At 39.1% G+C, this 20,118-nt stretch overlaps 1 protein-coding gene across 3 annotated transcripts in view; it reads left to right on the plus strand.

Moving 5' to 3' along the window:
* Nucleotides 1-20,118, plus strand: part of MRTFA (myocardin related transcription factor A) — a 215,596-nt gene that overhangs the window by 100,001 nt on the left and 95,477 nt on the right. Inside the window, exon 1 of one of the 3 annotated variants that reach the window (XM_040490745.1) lies at nt 12,905-13,155. The exons of the other annotated variants lie outside the window; for them this stretch is intronic. Coding sequence (XP_040346679.1) covers nt 13,110-13,155 — 46 coding nt within the window. The 5' untranslated portion in view covers nt 12,905-13,109. Of the gene's footprint in view, nt 1-12,904; nt 13,156-20,118 lie in introns of those variants that run through there. 3 annotated transcript variants of the gene reach the window in all.

Below are 20,118 nucleotides of genomic sequence, written 5' to 3' on the forward strand. Positions count from 1 at the left end.
TAGCAAAAATCACTAATTATCAAAATCAGATTCTGTTACTATAGGGAGAAAATAGGAAATATTGATCAAGTTTCTTTTTTATTCCATCCAGCAGCCACCAGTTAAATGTTTGGACAGGGGCAATATTGTCAGTGTTTAGTTGCAGGGCCTTCTACTTGTACACCTTAATGGTGCTTCCTGTCAAGAGGAGAAAGAGACTGGATATACCAGTGAGGAAACCATTATTCTATTTTATGCCAGGTGTTCTTTGCATGGATGTTTATAGGAAGGTAAAGGTAAGAGCAGAAATGGAGAAGATTATAAAATTGGAAAATGTGGACTTCTAGAGCAGAATAAAGTGTAGAGTTAGGCGGTGCTTTTTCATGGATGGTGTACTGTGTGTTGGAAGAGTGAGAAATTTCCTTCTCAGATCTATTTCGTTTGAAGCATATCTTATATAGAAATTCAGTGATTTAGTAAGGGCCCTTGCAGGGCAGTAGGCAGTGAAGGCCTTGATACCTCTATTTCCTAAACAGAGGAAGTTGGAGCCATATAATGAGAAGAAGTGCCTTTCCTTAACCCAGCCCTTATTAGCCTAATTGGAAAAAGTTGGTAGAGAAGTTTTAAGGTATATTTTTTAATATTACCCTTCTGTCATCTTCTAGGCTAAGTACTTAGATAAAATTGATCCTGTCCAGTCTGGTCATGGAGAAGCCTTGGGAGTACCTCTCTAATGATTAACCCCATTGGCTCTAGCTAAAGGAGCTCTGGCATATGTTAAATGAACTTATCCAAAAGGAGATTTAAGTTTCAATTTGCTTCTTCCTTTAATGACATGTTGCTGTTTGGCTGTCCTTATGTATCTACCTCTTCTTAACACTAATCTGATACTATTTTATTTATTTATTCATTCATTCATTCATTCATTCATTCATTTAAGATTTCATTTTTAAGTAATCTCCACACCGAGCATGGGGCCTGAACTCAGGACCCAGATCAAGAGTCACGTGCTCCACTGATTGAGCCAGCCAGGTGCCCCTGATAGTATTGGTCTTATGAGTTTCAGAACTGGCTGAGACTGCATAAGACTTATTTTCAGGAACCTCTAGGATGGGAGCTAAGATACCTTTTGCCTCTTTTTTTTCATTGTGAATATACTACATTTCAGTTATCTTATAGATTTTGTGGGCAGGTGTGAGAATTTGCCAGAATTCGTGTTTCAAGTCTTCTGGTGGAAGTGCATTCCATGTTCTACATGATCAGATTACAAATGAACTTTTGGAATATAATCCATTTGTAAATTGGGGACTTGGTCATATCCTGAGATACGACTTTTGAAGTTTGGGAGTCATAGATTTAAGACACGGTGAATAATAATTACCTGGAACGCATTACTAAGAAGGCACTGCAGACAAAAGTTAGGTAAATTAATGATGACAAGTTCATAAAGGTTTCTAAGAGAGGGGCGCCTGGGTGGCGCAGTCGGTTAAGCGTCCGACTTCAGCCAGGTCACGATCTCGCGGTCCGTGAGTTCGAGCCCCACGTCGGACTCTGGGCTGATGGCTCAGAGCCTGGAGCCTGGTTCCGATTCTGTGTCTCCCTCTCTCTCTGCCCCTCCCCCGTTCATGCTCTGTCTCTCTCTGTTGCAAAAATAAATAAACGTTGAAAAAACAAAACAAAAAAAAAAGGTTTCTAAGAGAAAGCTTGTATTTGGTAGATTATATTCTTGACCTTTTATTGTGTCCTTGACTTTTAAAATTTTATTCCAGAACAGTTATTTCTACCTTCCTCTAATTCTACTGCTGTTCACTGCCATGACCACCATGGAAATCAGTATTCAGCAGTATTTGTAAAGTGCCAATAGTGAATGAGACACTGAGAAAGACATTGAAAGGTATAAAGAGGAGTAAGTTTTACCACAGTTACTAGTTTTTTGCCCCATTCCATCCTGGAATGCCCCATTCATAATAAATATGAAACTTCTTTTTTTTTTTTCCTCCTCCCCATTTTAAGTGCTACAGACTAAATTTGGGGCTAGTGATCTGTTTATGGGGGATAATTTCTTTGGGACATGGTTAGAGGTTGAATACCAGAAAACCTTTTTGAAAATGGTGAGATTTACCTTTCCTCTGTCCTGTCTTGCCCCCTTTTGTAGGCATCCCCTAGACAGCTGTCCCGCACATCTAGTGTTCTGGCCAGCAAATCCTTGCTTGGTGTTAAAGCTGATGAGAAATTTGTATGACTTGAATTTTTGCATTTTTGAAGGAGATCTTAATTCTCATTATTGAGGAACTGCCTTTCTCCAACTCACTAAGGGTCAAGTAAATATAGACTTGAACTATCACACACACAAAAATGCATATATCTTATAGGAACCTCCATTTCTGAAGCATCATCCAACAGATGTGAATATACTTCAAGAATAAGGGGATAGAACTTTTGAAATTATGTCTTCCAAGCTGAAAAAGCTTCTTATACTAATCAAGCCCCTTAAAATTAGATTGGTGATATATATTTTACCATTCAAGTATTTTTTTTCTTTTTTGGTGGGAGATATATATAGAGAACATATATAGAGAAAAGTACATAAATAATAGGATAACCATAAACCAAAAAGTTGTGTAAACACTACTCAACAGTAGCTCATTGTGAGCCCCAGGGAAGCCTCCTATAGGTTCCTCTCTGAACACAACCTCATCTTTTCTTTTTAGGAGTAACTGCTGTTCTGACTTCTTGAAAATCGTTTATCACCTGTATAGTTCCAAACAATATAGTTTAGTTAAAGTTTATATGAATGGAATTCTGTATTCTTCTTTTGTTCAACATGTGTGGTATTCATGTATGTATATAGCTTTAGTTCAACAATTTTCATTGCTGTGTTGTGGATGCACCTGTGGAAAAGTACTCCATAATTAAAAAAAAAAAAAATCTAAAGGCATCCATATCAGCCAGGAGGAGGTCAAACTTTCACTCTTTGCAGATGACATGATACTCTATATGGAAAACCCAGAAGATTCCACCAAGAAACTGCTGGAACTGATTCGTGAATTCAGCAAAGTTGCAGGATATAAAATCAATGCACAGAAATCGGTTGCATTCCTATACCCCAATAATGAAGCAACAGAAAGAGAAATCAAGGAATCGATCCCATTTATAGTTGCACCAAAACCCATAAAATACCTAGGGATAAATCTAACCAAAGAGGTGAAAAATCTATACACTGAAAACTATAGAAAGCTTATGAGAGAAATTGAAGAAGACACAAAAAAAATGGAAAAAGATTCCATGCTCCTGGGTAGGAAGAACAAATGTTAAAATGTCAATACTACCCAAAGCAATCTACATATTCAATGCAATCCCTATCAAAATAACACCAGCATTCTTCACAGAGCTAGAACAAATAATCCTAAAATTTGTATGGAACCAGAAAAGACCCCGAATAGCCAAAGCAATCTTGAAAAAGAAAACCAAAGCAGGAAGCATCACAATCCCAGACTTCAAGCTGTATTACAAAGCTGTAATCATCAAGACAGTATGGCACTGGCACAAAAACAGACACTCAGATCAATGGAACAGAACAGAGAACCCAGAGATGGACCCACAAGCGTTTGGCCAGCTAATCTTTGACAAAGCAGGAAAGAATATCCAATGGAATAAAGACAGTCTTTTCAGCAAGTGGTGCTGGGAAAACTGGACAGCGACATGCAGAAGGATGAACCTGGACCACTTTCTTACACCATACACAAAAAGAAACTCAAAGTGGGTGAGACAGGAAGCCATCAAAATCCTCGAGGAGAAAGCAGGCAAAACTTCTTTGACCTCAGCCACAGCAACTTCTTACTCCCCACATCTTTGGAGGCAAGGGAAACAAAAGCAAAAATGAACTATTGGGACCTCATCAAAACAAAAACTTCTTCACAGTGAAGGAAACAATCCGCAAAACTAAAAGGCAACCGACAGAATGGGAGAAGATATTTGCAAACGACATACCAGATAAAGGGTTAGTATCCCAAATCTATAAAGAACTTATCAAACTCAGCACCCAAAAAACAAATAATCCATTGAAGAAATGGGCAATAAATAATCAGTCAAATAAAGAGGGCATTAAGGAATCAACCAAATAAATAAAGACTTGAAATATCACTCACACACACAATGCTTGCACCAGGACCTCCTAGTCTTAGCTATGATAACTGTAATAAGCTCTGTTATGTGCGAGAAATAAGTCCTCCCACCTTATTCTTTTTCTAACAGCGTTTTTCTTGGCTTATTCTTTGTCCTTTGCATTTCTATATGAATTATAAGATAACTGTGGGATCTTGATTTGGATTGATTGTATGAAATCTATAAACCAGTTTGGGGAGAATTAATATCTTCATAGTATTATACTATGAACATGGTATATTTTTACATTTATTTAGATTTTCTACAGGGTCTCCTGATGAGGTTTTATAATTTTCTTTGTGGTGGTCATACACATCTTTTGTTAGATTTAGTTTTTAGAGATTTCATATATTTTAATGCTATTGTGTTACCTTTTTTTTTTTTTTAATTTTCCCACTGTTAGTGATTCCCAAAAATTTTTTAAAGGAATAACCAAGTCTGTATTTGTTATCTGCCATGCTGGGTGGGATGTAAAGAGAATCAAGTAGGAAAGAATGGCAGTGAAAAGGGTGTACTAGGTTCTCTTTCATAGACTTTTCTCCTCCTTTGTGGAAAGCTTAGGAAGTGCTCATTTGTTCTCCACAAGTGTGTAGCCTGTGGAAGAAAGGGCAGATCCTGTATTCTTTTTTCTGTAAGGGGACGCGCTGTACCCTTCCAGTCTCCAGTGTTACACAGGAGGTGCTAATTAACTGCTGGGAGAAGTAAAAATTTTGAGTGGGCAGTTTCTGATCTAAATTACAATATTTCCTTGGGGAAAGGAAAGAAAGAGATATAACAAAGTTACTTATGTTCCTCAAGAAGCATGGTTGTCAAGGATTTTCTAGATTAGGTCTCCCAGCTAATGTGAAAGTGTCCAGATCTTAAGTATGTCAGTTCATTAAGTGATTCTTTTTAAAATGTGATTTAGAGAATTTCTCAACCTACTCCACCTCAGCAGTTAGAAATAATCAATATCTCATTTTCCTGTATTCATCAGATGTTGTGCTAGGCTCCTGGAGAACAAACGGATCCCAGATAGAATCTCTCTCTTAAAATAGTGAAACAAACAAAAATGAGTGGATGTCATCTCCCATTGTAAATTGCTCTTAGCATGTGGCTTATTTATTTCGTCTTCTTCCAAATGTACATTTTAAAAGTAACTGAGCTAATACTGTGCTTTTTTCATTTAGCGTTACAGCTTAAAGGTTTTCATGTCATTGAAATATTTTTATAATTAGCCTTTTTAGTGGGTGTATAACATTCCATTCTGTGCATCATTTATTTAATTTTTGCCCTGGTTGGATATTTGTTGTTGTTGTTGTTGTTTTAATGTTTATTTATTTTCAAGAGAAGGGGAGGGGGAGAGGGAGACAGGATCTGAAGTGGGCTCTGCCCACAGCAGAGAGCCTGATGTGGAGCTTGAACTTATGAACCATGAGATAATGACCTGAGCCGAAGTCGGACGCTAGACCGACTGAACCATCCAGGTGCCCCTGCCCTGGTTGGACATATGAATCATTTTCTGTTTCTCACACATATGCTAGTATTCAGATGACTTTTTTCTGAATTTTGGATTATTTCCTTAGAAGTGGAAATATTGTCTTAAATAATTTCACTATTTCAATGTTGAAAAATTTATTCACTATCTGTTGAGCACCGTCTGTGTGTTAAGTATTGGAGAGACATTAAGGAACAAGACAGGTAAAGTTCACATTGTCATGGAATTTATTTTAGTGAAAGAAAGATTAGAGTTACACACACCAATTCATAGTTACAAAATTGGTAAGTGCTTTGGTGGTGGGAAGCAGAAGATAACAGAATAGCAAATCTCATAGAAATGGTTCCAGGGGCGCCTGGGTGGCTCAGTCGGTTGGGCGTCCGACTTTGGCTCAGGTCATGATCTCACGGTTTGTGAGTTCGAGCCCCGTGTCAGGCTCTGTGCTGACAGCTCAGAGCCTGGAGCCTGTTTTGGATTCTGTCTCCCCCTCTCTGTGCCCCTCCCCTGCTCCTGCTCTGTCTCTGTCTCTCTCAAAAAATAAATAAACATTAAAATTAAAAAAAAAAGAAAGAAATGGTTCCAATTTAGGTGGGGGAAGGGGGATTGACTGGGAAAGGCATCTTTGAGGAAGAGATATTTAAGCTGACAGCCAAAACACAAGTGGTGGTTGGTCAAAGGAAAGAGGGAATAGCATGTGTTAAGGCTGCGAGTGGGAAAGAGGACAGGGCACAGGCAAGGATTGTTGGGGAAAAGTTGGCACAAAAGAACTAAAAGAATACCAGTAATGTCACTGGAGAGAGAAGAAAGTGATGTGAAATAAGTAGACAGATAGGGGCCAGAGCACACCCACCTTTGTAGGCCTTGTTAAGAATTGAGATTCTTGAGACATACTTTGATCCATTCCATTCCATTCCAAGTGGTCTGCCGATTTATACTTCTGTCAACCCTGCATGAGTGCCTGGCTCACTTACGTTGATAACCTCATTTGTAAAAGAGTTTTCTAATGTGATAAATGAAATGTTTTCCTTTCAAAAAAAAAAAAAAAAAAGAGGTTAGACTGGGAGGGAGCCAAAGCATAAGAGACTGTTAAAAACTGAGAACAAACTGAGGGTTGATGGGGGGTGGGAGGGAGGGGAGGGTGGGTGATGGGTATTGAGGAGGGCACCTTTTGGGATGAGCACTGGGTGTTGTATGGAAACCAATTTGACAATAAATTTCATATATTAAAAAAAAAATGTTTTCCTTTCAATTTGTATTTCTTTGGTTCCTAGTGAGGAAAGAACCTTTCCCCAAACGTTTGTAGCCAGTGGATGTTTCATTATTTTTTGACCGTTCAGTTCATTTCCTTGTCCATTAACATTATTTTTAAGGTTCTTCCCAAAGTACTCTTGTAACACACTGGGAACCAACTGCTTGTCAGAGTTTGTAGAAGAGTTTCTTACATGTCTCTCACTCAGTATATACTCTGGATAAGGGGCTGGATCAGGTCAAGACTGGGTTTCTTTTGGCTTTGTTATTTTATGAGTCATGGGTATATAAGTCTGTGGAGTTGGGAATCTGAAAAGAAATCGATAAACTCTGGTCCCAGCTCACATCATCTTTCCTCTGAGAGACAATCCACGTCTCTTGTAACCAGAGCTAATTGCTGCCTCTTCCACGTTTATTTAGCTCCTTGTTTGTATTCTTATTTAGTACTTTATTTTTTCATTTTTCTATTTTAAATTGTTGGTTAGAGATCTTCTCCTCCTCCTCTTCTTCTTCTTCTTCTTCTTCTTCTTCTTCTTCTTCTTCTTCTTCAAAAGGGTGAATGAGGGGGAGAGGGGTACAGGCAGGGAGAGAGGATCTTAAGCAGGCTTCATGCTCTGCATGGAGCCCAACATAGGGCTCAATCCCACAACTCTGGGATCATGACCTGAGCTGAAATCAAGAATTATATACTCAGCCGATGAGCCACTCAGGCGCCCCTGTCCTACTTCTTTATAAGGTCCTTGAGGGTAGAGGCAGTGTCAGTCTGGTTCAGCCTTGTCTTTGTGCCCCCACTGGCACTTGACATTGTGCCTGATGACAGTATTTCAGACATACAGTATGAATGACCTGGCTGTTTATATTTATAGCTATCATAGCCCTTAACATTTCCTGTACTTTGAAAAGTTACCTGAAAATACTGCCTTCATGTATCCTGAAGCCAAGGAAGAGCATACCTATGGTACTGTGTGATCCTCCTAGGTTTGCAGGTCTTGACTGGGTTTTTCATCAGTAGTAGATTTTGGTCACAGGAAATAGATGCTGCCCAGGACCTATAGTGACTTGCCTGAGTGCTGGGTTATGTTATCTTTGGGTGTTTTCACTTTGCCCAATACCAGGTATCTGGGGGAGAGACTTAACTGGTTGGGACCTGTAAATTTTTTCATTATGATGATTAGATTTTGGTAGAGATGAACCTCAGTAAACTGTATGCACTTGTGAGAACCTAAATCAGAAATGGAACATGATTACATTTTAGTGTTCTGAAATCCCACAGAGATCATAAAAAGGCGTCTGTTACTTTGTGTATAGTACCTGTCTGTACTACATTCCATCGTAGAAATGGATGTCAGTTGTTGGTGAAGTTGACAGCTTTCGATAGTTAAAGAATTGCTTATTTTGTAGTGATCTAGGCACTCTGTTTTTCTGGTTTCTCCCACTCATTCCCTACAATTTGGGCATTTTCATTGCCATTAGCTCTTAATATCCCTGAGGGCATTATTGTGGTTGTCCTTATTTATGTTCATTCTATACTTGAATGCTATGGATAATTTTATTTTAGTCTTTCTCAGTTTTCCAAAAAGTAGCACCTTAAGCATGTGCTTTAATGAAAACTTTAACAGACTATACCTGCCTTTTCTGAGCAGGTAGGGATTCTTTTGTTGTTATGAACTTTTCCCATACTGTTAGAATTTTCTGCACTAAATAGGGCTTTTCATTCTATTTGGCATACATTTATGAATGCTGTCACATGTCAGACACTGTGCTCCATCTGTTAATGTAGAGACATGAAGCCATGTGGTAAAGAGCATTAATAGAGGTGGGCACAGGTTCTGGGGGAGCATAAATGAGGGATATTTAGCATATCCTTGGAGAGTGTGAGGAGGTTGGGGAGACTGCCAGGATCATCAGAAGGCAGCAGTTAGACTAAGATTTGAAGGCTGAATAAGAATTATTTGGTAAGAAGGATGGTTTTTAATGAAGGCAAGGCTGGAGAGAAGGAACGCAGTTTGGAAACTATTGCTAAAGTACACAGTACCACCTATGTATTTTCATGAAAAACTTTGACCTGAATTGGATCAAGCCTCTGTATTTAACTCCTAATTTACTAGAAATATAGGGGATAGGGCAGCATGTTAAATGGCACCATGGGGGTATAATTAGCAAAGTCCAAAATGTGGGGAAACAACCTGGTTTTTTTCAACAAATAAACTACAAGAGAAGAAAAAGGAGGAATTATGGATTAAAAGAGATTTAAGAGACACATCAATGAAATGCAATGTATTGTCCCTATTGGACTCTGATTTGAATAAATCAACACTAAAAAATTTATGGGACAGTTGGGAAATTTTGAACATTGAATAGTTGATATTAAAGGATTTTTAGAACTTTGGGTGGTAATAATATTGTGATTATGTTTAAAAAAATTGTTCTTTTAGATGTACAGAATATAGATGCAATGAAATGATGGCTAGAATTTGTTATAGAGGGATCAGTGTGGGCTGGGCACACTTTGTGTGTGGTGGTGGCGGTGGGGGGGTGTGGAGGGGCCCGGCCACGTGTTGATAAATTTCGAAGCTAAGTGATAGGGCACATAAGCAGGTTATTATGCTGTTCTTTCTACTTTGTGTTTCAGTGTTTCCATAATTTTTTTTTTAATGTTCATTCATATGTTTTTGAGAGAGAAAGCCTGCGCATGTGGGCGTGCTTGCTTGCAGGGGAGGGGCAGAGAGAGAGGGAGAGACAGAAAATCTTAAGAGGCCCCGAGCTGTTGGCACAGAGCTGACATGGGGCTCAAACCCACCAACCAGGAAATCATGACCTGAGCCAAAATTCATGTTTTTTTTTTTTTTTTTTTTTTTTAAAGCTGTTGCTATGGGGTGCCTGGGTGGCTCAGTTGGTTAAGTGTCCAATTCTTGATCTTGGCTCAGGTCATGATCTTACTGTTCCTGAGATTGAGCCCTGCTTTGGGCTCTGTGCTGACAGTGCAGAGCCCACTTGAGATTCTCTCTCACCCTCTCTCTCTGCCCTTCCCCCACTCATGTGTACGCATGCGCATGCACACACACACACTCTCAAAATAAATAAATAAACTTTAAAAAAATCATTAAAAAAAAGAAAAAGAAAAAAAAGCTGTTGCTATACTCCAGGCAAGAAATATGAAGGACCTGAAATAAAGCACTGGCTGTAGAGATGGAACAAAAAGGAAGAACTTGAGGAATAAATTATGAAACAGTCAGACTTAGGTGTCTAGGGCTTGAGGGAGGGGTATCTAAGTTTATGGTTTGGGACCTGAATACAGTTACTTAAGATAGGAAAAGTGGAAGCAGTGTATCTTGAGGGGTTGGTCCAGGATGGCATTGGGTGCTTGTTTGGGGACACACTGAGTTTCAGATAGCAGATAGAGATGCGCTGTTGATAGCTTGCAGATAAAGTCAAGCTGGGTGTGGGTCAGTATGTAGGAGGTAGTTAACCCTAAGAAAGGATGAGATTGCCCAGGGAGAATACATAAAAGAGGGAAGGGAGGGCTCCTGATAGGAGCAGAGAAAGAAGAGAGCTCCTTAGGAATCTTAAGAAAATCAAGGAAATAGGAAGTTTTAAGAAGAGTGTAGAAACTATGACAAATCCTGCAGGAAGTTCAAGTAAGATAAGTTGTCTAGCTCTCTTTGATTATGAGCATTAGAGGCCTCTGTGGAGACTTTGGGCAGGGTGTGGGGAAGCTTTTGTGAATATAGTACATTGATATACTGCAGGTATCAAGTCCCTTTAGTGTGGATTAATAGAGACTGTAGCATATTAATTTTGTGTTGGTTAGCTAGAGAGTTATGATTAAAAGCAAAAGAGCTTTTATTTAATTGGAAATTAAGATCGTTACACTTCATTCCCTTGGTGCCATTAACTTCAAAAGCATGTTCAGTTGTACAAAGACCTTGTCAAAGTTTACTTTAGTTCTCCATGAAATTTTGCTGACTGGCACACACACAAAAAAATAGTGGCACTGAGGCTGTCATAGGGGTTCAGACTTCCAGCTTTGCGAAACCTGTCTTAAAGCCAGTTTCACAGTGAGTCTGTCACCGTGCTGATACCCTTCAGGGTAAATGCAAAATCTTAGCAGTAGGGAAAGATTATGTTGCTTGTTTCCTTTTTTAAAAAAGATTGCTTTTTTAGATTTCTGTCTAAAAATTGTTTTCCCTTTCTTGAGCTCCTTTGATCCCAAACTGCAGGTGAGATAATGGGTGTAGAATTGCCATGAAAAAGTTAACCATCATTTGCACCATGATGCGTTACTGCTGCCACCACCATATGACTGTCAGTATCTCTGTAGGGCTGCGGTATTGACAGCTATGACCCTCCAGGCCCTCTTCTACAGCAAAAAGAGACATTTTGGCAGGAGGGAAACAGCCCTCTGCCCTTCCTGCCATCGTCTCTGCAGGAATCTTATGATTTGTATTTATTTTCCTGTAAGTACAGAACTGTGAGAACTTGTTTCATTTGAAAAACCCTCACACAGCAGATTGTACTGCCCACGTAGGGACAAAGGAATGATTCAACCTTTTAAGGATGCTTTTCCTTTAGTTGCTAACCTCTGACCGGACTACCATGTAGTCTGAGAATTGAAATTTACCCATTTTTCATAAGACAGTTGAAAATTTGATCGCCAGAAGGGGCTGGTGAGAATGCTTCTGTCTTCCCAGAGCAGCACGTAGCCCACACTGGCTGCTGCTTGGTTGCCTGTTGAGTCATTCCCACACTTCTATATCGAGCTTTGCTGGCTTTTCTTTTAAACATGATGTTCTTGGAGTGAGAAAGAAAGGAAGTTTTTCTCTCCTCCATAACATCTCCTCCACCCCAAGTCTGCATTGCTTTCTTTCTTCTAATAACAGAATATTGCCCTCAGTCCTTGTGGGACTGTTTTCTCTCCTAAGGTCTTAGTGGTGCTCATTTATCATCGGTTTGACTCTGTAAGCGTTATGGCATTCGCTGGGCTGAGTTGCAGCAGCAGGCTTTCCAGATACAGGCTGCTGCTTCACCAGAAAGATGAAGGAATTCTAGCTAACATACCAAACATGGATTTCTAGTTTCCAGCTGTTTAAAAGTCCGTCAGATATGCTAAAGGGCATCTTAATGTGCTTATAATGACGGTCAGTGAGTGAAAAGGACTGTGAAGGGAATGAGTGAGGCTTTCAGTTTGGATAAATGAAATTGCTCTGGTTTGAAAGGATTTTAGTTTGTTTTTGTCTTTTGCAGTGGAAGGTAAAATGCCTGTATTCGTTCTTGTTCAGAAGAGCCTGCTCTGTGCTAATGGAAAAAGAACTGAAGTATAAGGGAAATTCTTATATATTTGAACTGTCATCTTATGTGTTCCGTACGTCTAGCAAGATCACAACCCATTTTAGAAAAGTCAAATAACATCAGTAAAACTCTATTGACAGATCACATGTCTCACATAGGAACAAATTAAGGGGCTCGTTTAGGGGATTGGCAGATCTGAAAGACAGATTACAGCTCCGGAATGTATTCAGATGACTTTTTGAAACAGATATTTTAATTGGAGTGGGGGTGGAGAAATACTTGTGCTTCTGTAGTTAAATATTCAGCTTCCTTAGTCTGTTATCCATAAATACCACAGATGAAAAGCCCTTAGAACTCTTTTTCAGAAAACTAACTCACCATACACAACCCTTTGTATGCATGTGTTTGTATGTACCTAATTCCCATCCCCACCGAAGTAATGGGTCAGTAATTGGGCTGTTTGTTTCAAAGCATTGAGTTGTTTGAATTGTGTTTTAATCTGTTGCTCTAAGCTGCATTAGCAGCCAAGTCCCTTATACTAAAAGTTTTGAACAAACCTTACCTTCTCCTCCTGAAAAGGGTGGGGGGGTGGGGGGAAGCATTTGATCTGTGTTCTGAAGGTCTCTTTCTGTATGTCTCTCCCCTCCCCCCAGAGACGAACAGCAAGGGGAGGAGCTCACTCACTGTTCTAACCACACTTCATGTGTCTTAACTTGAGCGCCTTTTGGTTTCCTGTCGGCAGTAATTCAACTCTGTGCCATCTTGACTTGCCTGAAGGGTGGATAAATTGGTAACTGTACTGAGAAGGGGAGTGAGTTCTCACAGTCTGATTTGAGCATAAGGCACGAGATTGAATTTATGAAAGCTTCAGTTGCCTCTGAAGACAACATCTTCTGTGACTTTGAATTTTTTCATTACATTTGTGGGTTGCTGTTTCTGAGAAGAATCTGTCATGACTCTACTGGAACCAGAGATGTTAATGATGGCTGTGCAGTCCGGTAATTTTGTATCTCCTGCAGATCCTATTTGCCATGGGTTTCTTTAATAAGGTTGGGTATATCTGTACTAGGACTGGATGGAAATGGGAGGAAGATAGATGGGGCTAAACATAAATTGTCCAGTGAATGTACTTCATGTTCAGGTTTTTATTATAAAAAAAATTAGTTGTTTTTTTTTCTAGTTGCAAACTCCAGTTATTCAGACATAGCTTTGCTTTAGGTATTTACTGACTTAAAACCGTTCAGTGAGGAGACCTATGTGAGGGGAAGAAAACACTTTCCTGTAATTAAGTGTTTTATTATTATCTATAGCACTGCTTTTAATGTAGGATATTTAAATTGCTTTTGCTGTTTTATACATTACTGTCCACACTCTTATGTCTCTTTGTGAAAGCATGTTTTAAAATTTTTCTTTAGTTCTTTCTCATTTGTGGTATAACCTCCTTTCAGTATCATCTTTTGGTTCTTGGAAATGTTCTTTTATAACCAATAATATTGAGACTCTAAGTTTTGGAGATGGGAAAGTTTGAGCAAGAAAGGAGTCAACAGAAAGAATGTAAGATTTTTGAAATTCTGTCTCTAAAAACAATTTTCTCAATTCAGAAGTCTTTTAAAACAGTTAAAATTCCAGTTTGTTTTTAATGGTCCCCTTTACTTTTAGTGTTTTGAAACTTGTTAAGTTAGTTATCTAAAAATAGGGAATGTTCTTTTGTTATTTTTAGACTTCTGCTAAAATGTAGTCTGTAGTGTTTTCCTGTTTCAGAGCATATCTTGAAAGATTCATACAAGTGGCATTTGCGGACCTCTTCCCATCCACTGGCTTTCACTCATTAGAATGAGCTAGGTTTTGGCAGATACTGTCTCTGGCAGAATTGGTCTTACTGTTCTCCTTGGGGAACACTTAGATAGTATGTTGAAAGACACAGATATCCATCTGAAGACGGGATCAGATGCTATCAGGTTAAGCTTTATGGACAGGGAAGGGCAAAGAGGAAAGATACTGCTGCCGTTCTGTTGTTTCTGGTTTTACAAATAAGACCACGATGAGCCATTTATTAGTTGAGTTCTTCTGTTCATATATGCTATATTTTTTAGGTTGTTGCCTTTCCTTTTCCTCCCTCAGATCTCTTGAGTTCCGTGTTCTAAACAAGATAGTATGCTTATCTGACTGTTTCCCACTTGTCTCTGATGAAATCACTCCCAGTTAAACTGGCTTGGGGTTTGTTTTGTTTCCCTTCTCTGTGTTAAAGTTCTCTGTTGTATGTGGGCAAGTGCACATTTTATCTCAGGGAATATAAGTTAGCATTTGAACTCTCTCACCCTTCTTTGATCGCTTTGTTACTTACAGATTATCTCAGTCCAGTAACTTTTCTTAGTAAAGGTTAAAAGATTATTTGCTTTCCCCTAAAGGGACTTACTTCTTGCCTTGCCTAAGAGCTGTTTTTCCTATGACATATGTTGGGCAGGGCTAGCTACCCATCTGTTGGACCAACTACTTCATAAAACTTTCAAAGGATAATAGTATGTAAGACAAGTACAGATAAAATTGACAAGGGTGTTGGGTACAGGTAAAATGAAAGATCTGCAGAGAATAAATAGCATGTGTGTGTACCTTTGTCTTTTGCCTGTGTTCATAAAAGTAGAGAAAGTGGGCATAGCAAACCGATTTCTCTAGTACTTGTGGTTCCTAAATGTTCAAAATTTTTGTAATATTGTTACTGTTTTCTTCTTAAGCTGTGGCCATTATGCTGGATTGCAACAGTAGTATGATAGCTATATTTATGATAGGAAAAGAAAAAGCATCATTATGAAGCCTTGATAAACTAAAAGCCCACTGTTCTTTTTAAAAAAAAAAAAAGTCAAGATATTTAGACTACATGAGCCATAGGTTAATTTCTAGCAATACAATATTTGGACTTCCCTGAATATATACTTTATAGGTGAAGCCACCCAGGCACCCCTGTTTAATGAGACTTTTAAAAATAAACTTTTTGGACAAGATTTAAGATGCAAAGCCTTTATCCTAAATTAAACTTCAGGATACTGACTGTTATAGCAATGTTCCAGGGTACATTGTGTATTTATTAACAGTGTTCATTTAGTATTTGGAGCTTGGGAGATTTTGGTGAGACATACTTGTATATGAAGATTTTCATCCTCCTCACTGCTGATGGTCTCTTACTGACCCTTTGAGATCCAGTTCAGATGCTACCTTTCTGTGAAGCATCTGAATAGAGTCAGTCCTTCCTTCTCTCTGTTCCTACAGCACCACCTTTACATTGTAGACTAATTATCATCTTTACCCATCTCTCTAATTAGGTTATTAGCTTCTCAAAGGCAATATAGTCATTTGTATTTTCGCTCCTGACATTGGCACATGGTAGACACTCCAGTAAGTATCTTTTTTGAATAAATGAAAAATCTGGTTTGGCATACTTCCCCTAATAAATAGGCATAAGCCTTTAAAAAACAAGATATTCTCAGAATTTTTAAAAATCTGTTTTGCATTGAGAACTGAATCCTCCAACTACCGTCTCGTCTCTTAGTCAGTCCTTGCCCAGAGTAGGTGCTGTTGTACGCCTGGCTTTGAAAATTGAACTTCTTCCACATCTCAGGATGTGCAGTGTGCCCTGTGTTCCTATGATGTGTATTGTTAAATCTAAGTGTTCTGATCAAACCACGATTGGAGGATTAAAGCATCTGTCACCACTGTGGACACCTGTCTAGATCACTGTAATTAGAAAACGAATGATCTGAGATGGATATTTGGGATTTCTGAAGTTTAAGAGTAAGGGAATGTTGGGGCACTGGCTGATGCATTTTAGAACAGAGGAATGCTGGGGCTTGGCTCTTGCCAGCTAGTATGTAAGACTTTGACCAGGCGGGCCTCGTCCCTGTATCCAGCCAGTGTAGTCTTAGTTTCTGAGTCTACAACAGTGGAACAGAGTTGACTTTTGAGAAAGGGATTGACACAGTCCCTTAGGTTTCTGTTGGTCCCTTGACATACCTTGATCTCGATGCGATACCATTAGGGAGTCTGGTTTTTCTGTCTAGGTTATCTCTGGAAGGATCATAAGAAACTGCTGACAATGACTACCTCAGGGCTGGAGGATTGGGATAGAAGAGACTTTCTGTTCCACAAAACAGTTATCTTCTAATTTTATTATGATTATGGAATACCACATAAATGTGAAAGAACATACGGAGTATGTATTAAAACAATATATGGAGTACATAACCCAACCTAAGAAATCGAGCACAACATGCGCTGAAGTCCTCCAAGTGCCCTCTCCGATTTATCCCTCAGAAAACAGTTTTCTTTGTTTTTAACTGTATCTGCCTTTTGAATCTTTCATGTTTTGTACCATATACATGTTATCTATTAAAAAATATTAATTTAACAATTGAAGAGTGTTCCTCAGTCCATTTATTCCTTCCATCACTTGATGTCTAAATACTTAATTCTTGCAGATTTCTTTAAAAAAGTTTCTAGTTTGCTGATCATTACAATTTGCCTCTGAACTGTGTATTTTATAATAGTTTGGGTTGGAGAGAGGGGAATAGTAATTCATAAAAATAAAGTTGACGGAAGATGGTGGGCAGGTAACTTTTGCCCTTTTTGGTAGTAGGTTAACTCTTTAAGGTAGGGCCCCCTTGTTTGTGTTCACATCACTCAGGGATTTATAGAGCTGGTGAAAAACTTCAGAATTTTCAGCAATACTTATCTTTTGAATATCCTAAAAATCTAAATATTAATGTGGGCTTTAAAAAAAAACATATTTTTTGTTTATATTCAAAGGGTTTTAGAGCTTGAGGAAACCTTAGGTGTTTCTTGTCCTCTCCTTTATTTAAGATGAGGAAACTGGGGGAAGCTTAGCTGGCTCAGGCAGAAGAACATGTGACTCTTGATCTTGGGATTGTGAGTTTGAGCCCCATGTTGGATGTATAGATTACTTAAATAAGTAAAACTTAAAAAAAAAAAAAAAAAAAGAGGAAATTGGTGCATTGAGGATAATTTATTTCCTGAAGCCACATAATTAATTAGTAGTAGAGGTGGAAGGAGAATTCATTTCCTTACTCTCTTGATAGTGCTCTTTCTGCTGTAACATACTTAAAAGAAACCCTCAGAGACCTCTGATGTAGGAGATTGTTTATAATTTTCCCCAGAGATCTTGGTTTTCCTTGGGTTTTTCCATTGCAGGTTTCTATCACTACTCAGATTGACTCACATATTAAGAGGTGGAGATAAAACCAGGGCCTGGGTGTCTAGCTCCTGCCCCTGAGAAGTGGAGTCAGATGCTATAGGCCCTGTGGTTCTCTGGTGGGCCTCTATCTTGCCTTCCTTCTCTGGTCTGGTTGATGATCTCATACCTTGATGGTGATCTCAGAAGACAGGTAGGCAGACAGACAGCTATTGTCATCAGTATTCTGGATTACATCTTACTGCCTTTTCTCTGACTCATTAATTTATCTGGGATCCCCTTAGAAATAGGACCCAGATCAAAGGAATTTGAATTCATCTATGTGTCTCTATCCTTTTTTCTTCCCTTTTGTTTCCTTTTGGATGAGGCAAGCTGTCAAGACCACGAACCACAGTTTTAGCTTTATTAAAACAGTGCCAAATGAAATAAAGATGAGTTTCATACAGTTTTGTTTTTTTTTTGGAACTTCACTTTTATGATTACCACATGCATTGTTTTTGAAAGGATTTTCTTTATAACAACAAGGAAAAAAATGCTAAAAACCCTCACTCTGCCATCAACAACAAAAAATAACTTTCTCTGCCTTTCTCTCAACAAGTTAAAGGGCAATATCAGACTGAACTCATGGTGTCGGGGTCTTCTTCATCTCACGGCAGTCACATAAATGGGATGGTGGCTGCAGCAGTGGAGTAAGTATGGGATAAGGGCCTAGAGAAGAGGGGGGTACATGACAGTTACCCGGCAGAAGTAAATCTAGTCATGAAATGTTTATAGTCTGTACATTATAAAGTATTTGTGTGTGTTACCTTGTCTGATCTTGACAACGAGTCTATGAGGCATCTGTAGTTTCACATTTTACCAAGGAGAAAACTGAGGCTCAGAGAGGCTTCAGGACACACAGTAAGAGTTTACATTCAGGTTTTTTACTTTAAACACTATTTACTTCTATTTTCCATTTAAAATGAAGATCAGGGGTGTCTGGGTGGCGCAGTCGGTTAAGTGTCTGACTCTTGATTTGGGCTCAGGTGGTGGGAAGAGCTCCCCGCTGAGTGTGGAGCCTGCTTGAGATTCTCTCTCTCTCCCCCTCTGCCTCTTCCCTACTGCACACGAGCACACGTGCATGCTCTGTCTAAAATAAAAATAAAAATAAAATGAGGGCCAGATCAGATCCCTTCTCTCTAGAACCTGCTAGTGGTTCTCATTCACAGGAAAAGCCGAAGTCTTTATAGGGGCTACAAAGTCTTGTGTGATCTGCCCACAGCTCTGTGACCCTCAGACTGCATCTGCTCCTTTCCGTCACTTGATCTGTCCTAGCCGCACCTCTCTCTTTGCCGTCCCTGCACAACTTAGGGACGCTCCTGCTTCAGGGCTGCTGCACTGGATATTCCTTCCACATGGGGCACTTTGTGCTGGGTAGCCTCATGGCTTGCTCCCTCACCTCTCGGTGAGGTTCAGATATCATTTTCTCGGGCCTTCCTTGACCATCCTGTAAGATCCTGCTTTTATTTTTATTCATACCATTTATCATCTGAGGGAACACACACTTTATTTGTTTATAGGTTTGTTTGTTGTTTACTGCTACTCTCCCCACTAGAATATGAATACCTCAAAATGAGGGATCTCTCTCGTTTTGATCACTCAGATCAAGTGACAGATCTTGTTTTCTGCTGTTTCCAGCACCTGACACATATAATAAGCACTTAAAATAATTCTTGAATAAATGATAGATCAGAAAATTTGGAAGGTGTTTTAGGCAAATACCTAAGACCGTGTTCCTGAGACCATGCTTTTCAACTATTTTGTAGAGCGTGCACTGTACTAACTAGTGTAGTGGTTCTCACAGTGTGGTCGGGGGAACCCCTGGGTGTCCCTGAGACCTTTTCAGTAGGTATGAGATGAAGTCTTTTTATATATTTATACTAAAATACTATTTACCTTTTTTACTGTTGTCCTCTCATGAGTATACACTCTAGTTTTCCAGAGCTATATGATATGTGATATCTCAACAGATTGAATGAAGTAGATATGAATTGCAAAAATAGGAAAGCAGTAATACTCTTGTTTTTTCTGTTTGTTTGTTTTGGAAAATAATTGTATTTTTCTTTTTTTTTTAATGTTTTTTTTTTCAACGTTTATTTATTTTTTTGGGGGGGACAGAGAGAGACAGAGCATGAACGGGGGAGGGGCAGAGAGAGAGGGAGACACAGAATCGGAAACAGGCTCCAGGCTCCGAGCCATCAGCCCAGAGCCTGACGCTGGGCTCGAACTCACGGAGCTCGAACTCACGGATCGCGAGATCGTGACCTGGCTGAAGTCAGACGCTTAACCGACTGCGCCACCCAGGCGCCCCAATAATTGTATTTTTCATAGAAACATGTTTTCATGTGACGTAGGCTTATTGTTATTTTTTTAAAGTAATAATAAATATTTTAAATGTTTTCACTTTTAATTTCTTATCTGAAATATACTGGTAGATATAATCCACATTAACAAAAGAAAAGCTCTTTGAAGTTCTCAATAACTATAAGAGGGTAAAGAAGTCAGGACATCAAAGTTTGAGAAGGGTAGGTATAGTGTTTAAAAGCATATGGGGCAAGTAGGTGGCTCAGTTGGTTAAGTTTCCCATTTCAGCCCAGGTCATGATCTCACAGTTCATGAGTTCGAGCCCCGCATCAGGCTCTGTGCTGACAGTTGGCAGCCTGGACCCTGCTTCAGATTCTGTGTCTCCTCTCGCTTTCTGCCTCTCAAAATGCCTCTCTGC

This window comes from Herpailurus yagouaroundi, unplaced genomic scaffold (genome assembly GCF_014898765.1).
Source record: "Herpailurus yagouaroundi ecotype Mexico unplaced genomic scaffold, PumYag 182, whole genome shotgun sequence".
NCBI lineage: Eukaryota > Metazoa > Chordata > Mammalia > Carnivora > Felidae > Herpailurus > Herpailurus yagouaroundi.